At 39.5% G+C, this 6,421-nt stretch overlaps 1 protein-coding gene across 1 annotated transcript; it reads left to right on the top strand.

Moving 5' to 3' along the window:
* The first annotated feature begins 209 nt into the window (after positions 1 to 209).
* On the top strand, positions 210 to 4,718 carry LOC142226727 (uncharacterized). The gene has a single exon (XM_075296884.1). It carries the CDS (start codon positions 212 to 214, stop codon positions 4,157 to 4,159), a length of 3,948 nt encoding a protein of 1,315 aa, XP_075152999.1. The 5' UTR covers positions 210 to 211; the 3' UTR covers positions 4,160 to 4,718.
* Positions 4,719 to 6,421: the final 1,703 nt, after the last annotated feature.

Below are 6,421 nucleotides of genomic sequence, written 5' to 3'. Positions count from 1 at the left end.
GTTATGGCGCCACAGAGACATTGCCAATTCTTTGGGCCTAATCATTTGGTTGCTATAGACCGCAACCTCCCAAGCATATGGTTATGATGGAAGTTTTTTTTTTTTTTGTTTTCGAAGAGTTAACCTTAAGCGAGTTGATCATATTCATTTTCATCTTCCGAGAAAATAGAAATTAACTAAGATTTTGTATGTCTTTTCATTTTAGGCCGAAATGCATATGGATCATTCGCTGATAGTGCCACCCATGGGTTTGCCGCCACCGCCACACCAACTCTTGCCACCCTCAATGGTGGGCAAACATCGGGCAGGCGATCAATTGGACATTCCAACAACAAAGAAGACCAAAGGTCTGGTGGATGAAGCCTCTGCCGCATATCAATTGGAGTATCAACACTATCATTCGCTGATGTTTGCCCACTGTGCCCAGCAGCAGCGTATGGCTGCAGCGGGGCAAATGTCAGCGTTTCACCCCTGGCCTCAACCAAAGAGTTTCATGCATGCCGCCGCCTATAATGCGGCCACAGTTGCCGCCTTATCTACCCTGCCGTATTTGAGTCAGGAACCACCTGTGCTACAGAATCCCGAACGTGTGGTACGCAGTTCAGATCGCGAACGTTTCGAGAGAACGTATCAACCGAATGTGGCTTTGGCCCCTCGCAAATCTTTGCTAACGCAGGAACGCGAAAAGGAACAGCGCGAGTTGCGAGAAAGGGAAAGAATGGAGCGTGAACGGGAACGGGAAATCGAACGTATACGTGAGAGAGAAAGGGAAAGGGAGCGTGAACGCTCCAGGGAACGGGAAAGAGAATATGAACGTGAGAGGGATTTGAGAGAAAGAGAGTTGGCTGTCAAAAAGCATCAGCTACAAATGCAACAACAACTCAAACACCAGCAACAGCAACAACAACAGGTTTCCAGTTTGTGTGAGACGGATATACAAATCAAACAAGAGCGAGCCTCTACACCCGTTGAAATGAGTAGTCCTAATCCCCCGCCCCTTACAAATCACCTGCAGCAGCAGCAGCAGCTGGAGGAGGAGAGACGCAGCAATAGCAGTAGTTGTAGTCGACCAAGGCCACCCTCTTGCCAAGCCGACGACGAAACCACTAGTGGAGCGGCCTCAACAACTCCTTTGATGTCACCTCTCTCGATGGGTCGTACAAAGACCCTAATGGGATCTTTGGCTAATCACCACCTCAGTCATCCCATAAGTCATTTGGATATACCACAAACGAGAAGACTTTCTTTACAAAATACTTGTACAGCATCAAATTCATCAACAGCTTCATCCGCATCGGCTGCCTCCTCCTCCTCAACAACGATACCCGCAAATCTAACCTCCAGCACACCACCCGCCGCCACCGCCATCGTTGCTCCCAAGCCTCCTCACCATATTCTCCCGCCAAGTATGCCTACAAATCCACCCGGAACTGCTGGTCCGCCTCCCCCGCATTTAGCGAGGGGATTAAATCATAGCAACTCTTCAGCAGCATCGACAAGGACTACCACACCCCAAAGCTATATGAGACAATCACCTTCGCCAAATCGGCGCTGCAATAGTGCTACATGTACAAATCCCCGAAGTCCCCTCGAGGAATTTGGAGGTTCAAATGAAATCACCTCCTCTACATCACCTTTGCCACAGCAGCAGCAGCAGCAACAGAAGCAACATCACAATGCACAAACAATTATTGCCACGGTTAACCATCACAACAAGCTGTTGCCTTCGATGGGCCATCATCATCATCACCACCACCACCACAACTCAAATCATCAGCAGAGTAGCACAACTGGTGCTGGAGAACCAGGACACCATAACAACGAAATGCCCGGACGCATACGCATCAGTAAAAATTTGATCAATCAAACGAACATTATACGATCGCCAACTCCTCCCAGTCATCATAGTATAGGGCCTGTGGCAACGCATCAGCAGCCTCACCAACATCAGCAACAATCTGCAGGTCATCCCTCGCCTTTGGCAGCTCAAAATCATCAACAGCAATATGAGTACTACAAACAGAATCAACGATTTTATCAACAGCATCATCACCATCCTCCTCACCATCAGCAGCAACGGCAACCTCATCAGAGTCCCAACCACCAGCCTCCTCAGAACCACAATCGTAATTCGCCTTCACAGTCTTCCAGTGCGACTAATACAACTTCCTCGGGACTAAATCTGTCAACAAATTCCATGGGAAATGGAACGACAATAGAAAGCTCTGCGACGGCAAGCAGTACAAATCAGCCCAATTCGGAAAACAATCTTCCAAATTGTTTGAAGGCCCCTCACAATGTAAGAATGCCAGGGCAAACAGTGGCGACAGCATCTTCGGGAGCGTTTATGGGCCACCCTCAGCAGCCCCACCAACATCCCAGTCTCTATAATCAACACTTACATCACAATCATATGCCCAATGGTCGGCGCCTACCTTCCGCGTCTATGAATTGTGAATTCGAGCTTTCCACAGACACCGATGATGAAAGTGTCAACGATGGAGAACCCGATAGCAGTAATTCGCTTACACCCTGGGAAATGGCCATAGAAGCTTTACGCGATTCCCGACCCAAGGATAGGGAGCGTATGCTGAATATGTTGCAGAGTGTGCTCAATGAGAATCAACGTTTCCGCTTGCAAAACCGCCAATTGAAAGAACTGATAGAGGTGCGCGATGAAGAGATTGGCAAGTTGCAAACCGAACTACAACATTGTCAGCGTCAATTGGCCAGTTTACAGATCAGTTCCCAGCAACACCAAGTTGGTTCAATGGAATCTGCAAGTGTGGTGTCAGTGATACCCATGCAATCCCCAGCCAATGGGGCTGGAAGCCTTACCAATGGTCTTATTACCAAAGCTTTGCGCAAGGAAACACTGGATAATCAGCTTATCTTAAGAGTGCCTCTGAAAAAATCTCAACGTCGGGAACCGCATGGATATGAGAAAGATTTCCCTGATGAGTCTCAGGAGGAAGGCAGGCGAAATAGCAACAATAGTAGTCGGGAAGAAGGTGACCGCTTTCAAAACGTTGCTCTCTGTGACAGAGGAGAGGAAGACAGCTTTCAGCATAATCTCAAGCATCCGATTAAAAGAGAATTGAGTGAGTCCATGGAGGAGGAGGATGATGGTGACGAAGTGGACTCTCATCATTCACCCGGACAAAGCTCTCGGGAAAATGTTGAAAGCTCTACTCGAAAGGAGAACAGTGAAGGGAGACTTCATGACAATCATGATTCGTCTGGATCAGAGTCCGAGCAAGAAGATAATGGTGAGAGCCATGACCACCATGATGGTGATATCAAAATGTCTTCCCCCACAAATCAAAGAAAACGATCTCAAAGTATTGAAAGCTTAAAACAACTTTTAAGTTTTCACCAGCAAAAAGATTCTATGGATAGTGAAGACGAGCATAGAGAAGACGGGCCAGAGAGTCCCAAAAAAGCAAAATGCCAAAACAATGAAGATGACAGTGAAGATGAGGATGTGGATAATAGAGATGGGGGTCAACAACAAAGACATCGTGATGGGATTAGGGATAATGAAAATGATCATGACCCTGACGATATAGAAGACCAAGACCAGGACGAAGATGATGATGATGATGACGATGTGGCACAAGCCCCTCACAGTAATACTCTTAATACACCACCTACGGCCACCACACCCTTATCTCCCGATTCTGCTGCCACTGCAGGTCAGTTATTCGATAGCAGTAATAGTAGTGATGAGTCCTCTATGAAAAAAGCTCAAATGTCAGCCTCAAATGCATTGGCCAAAATGAATTCCGAAACTAATGATGGAGATGAAGAGGAGGAGGAAGAAGACGATGATACCCAGCAAACATCAAAGACCAGACCAAAACGCTCCATTTCCCATTTGGAAGATGTTGCCACCAGCTCCGAAGAAGATGATGATGACGACGAAGATGATCACCACAGAGAGTTGGAGAATACTTCCCAGCAGTTGCATTATCATTTGGAAAAAACCTCTTCAATTTCATCATCATCAGCGTCTACAAACAATCACATGCATAATAGCAGCACCACCAACAACAACAACAACAACACCACTACCACGGTTGTGTTGGCCACCAAGGCCAGCAAGAAAATAACTCCAACAACGAATAATGATATGAAAATCAAACAGGAATATCTATAATTAAAGCAACCACAAATTGAAATGTGCCGATAAATGTGTTTAGAGTTTAAGAAAAGAAATCAACCTCTGTCACACACTCATACATACACACACACACATTGGGGCTGGAGAAAATTTCTTTAAAATCTTACATTACAAAAAAAATTTGGAAATTTAGATCACTTTGCGTTATACACCCATAAGGCTGAAATAAAGTTTTCCTATAGAAATCTTATGTGGACACTCTGAAAACTTTATTCAGCCTGGCTGAATTAAAGTTTTCCTATAGAAAACCTTATTCAGCCTGGCTGAATTATAGTTTTAGTATACAAAACCTTATTCAGCCAGTCTGAATAAAAGTTTTCCATCAGAAATCTTAATTCAGCCTGGCTGAATTAAAGTTTTCCCATAGAAAACCTTATTCAGCCTTGCTGAATTAAAGTTTTCCTATAGAAAACCTTATTCAGCCAGGCTGAATTATAGTTTTTCTAAAGAAATTCTCGTTCAATGAAACTTATTCAGCTACACTGATTTGAACTTTTACGTTAGACAATCTTATACGGCCGTGGCTGAATTTAAATTTTCCAATACAGGCTTTGATAAAACTAAATTTTAAACTATTATAGCTCAATTTTACTTTGAGAAATAAAAAAAATTTGGAAAATTCTGTGATTAATTTTGAAAAATCTTAGATTTCTGGTAAAGTCACTATTTATAAAAAATAATAAATTAATAAAACAGCAATGTTTCAAATTCATATGCTCGGTAATGGTGATATAAGCTTTTGGGCCACTCCAGCTCTCTGTATTTTACTCACCAACAATCTCATAGCCCTTATTTACAAGAAATATTTCTTGTATCATATTTCTGACATTTCATTGACATTTACACATACATATATTGAACACAACACCAATTACATATGCAACCATATAAAACTTCACTAATTTTGCTGAGCTTTAAAGCTTTGCCTTTTGCCAAAGCTTTAAATGATAATAAAACAAAAACACAACAAAACATCTCTTATAGGTTGATTTTGATTCTTTTAGATATTTAAGTACAAAATACAAAAGCAAAAAAACACAAAAATAAATAAATATTCGTTAATGCAAAACATAAAACAAAATTGTTTACAAAACAAGAAAAAAGCTCTTTATATAAATATTTAAGAACAAATGCAAAATATATGTAAATTAATCTAAAAAAACAAAAAACAAACAAACAAAAAACACAAATATAATATAGTTAAACAAAATATATAGTCATCTGTGAGATTACAAAAACAAATAACCAAGTTAAGAAAAAAAAATTATGTATTTAAATAATAAAAACAATATTCACAGCAAAAGTGTACATCATATATGAGTTTTAAAAACTTGATTATTAATACTACAAAAAATAAAAAAAAAAAACAAAAATATAAAAGCCCTCCCTGTTCTTTCGAAAGAAAAATATTTAATAAAAAACACACACACACACATAATCCTTATTTATTGAAACAACCACATGCAAAACTGTTTTTGAAATAATGTTAAGTTTAAAAGCTTTAAAAAAAACGATCCCCCATAATTCACGAACAAAAAATTTAATTTTTAAATTAAGAGAACATTAAGGTTTTTCCACAATTACTGATATTAGGTATAAAGGAAATAGATATTTCGAAAAAATAACACACAAACGAATAACCAAATTTATCTACTAAAAAGCTCTTTGGCTTAAGCTTTTTTTCTATACTAACAACATTTTCCAACTCGCTCTCTTTTTTATCTATTTCCCTAATCTTGCTAAAACCCCAACACCCCCACACATTTTTGATATTAAGGAAAAGCTTACTGTATTATAAGTGTATTGTTTCTCGATTTTGAATAAAAAAAAAAATATTTTTATTTGTAAACCTTTTTTAGGAAGCCTTGTGTTCATTTACGTTATACGTTACCCAAAAGCTTTAAAAGCTTTCTTTAGTTTTGTCAAAAAAAATTTAAATTTTTAAAAAATTTAAAAGTTTTCACAAAATTTTTCGACAAGTTTTTTTTTTCTAAACAAAAAATAGCCCTATTTCATATTAATATGAAATTAAATCCTTTTTATTTTTTTATTTTAAAAGGCTTTAGAAATTTAAAAATATACTCAATTTGGATTTCAGTCTTTCTCAATTTTCTTTACTTTTAGTAAATTTTTGAATTTTGCTACGGTGAAAGAAATCAATTATGATATCAATATTCGCTATTTTCCCAGAAATATTTCACCCTGTATGTATCCTTCATTTTCATATACGCAGTGGGT

Source organism: Haematobia irritans, chromosome 2 (genome assembly GCF_050003625.1).
Source record: "Haematobia irritans isolate KBUSLIRL chromosome 2, ASM5000362v1, whole genome shotgun sequence".
NCBI classification, from domain to species: domain Eukaryota; kingdom Metazoa; phylum Arthropoda; class Insecta; order Diptera; family Muscidae; genus Haematobia; species Haematobia irritans.
Note: the sequence above shows the minus strand (reverse complement) of the source record. Positions and strands in the feature narration are given on the sequence as shown.

Bases quoted from the DNA above. Each gene is read 5' to 3' on its own strand.
- LOC142226727 (XM_075296884.1), top strand. From the start codon at position 212: ATGCATATGGATCATTCGCTGATAGTGCCACCCATGGGTTTGCCGCCA.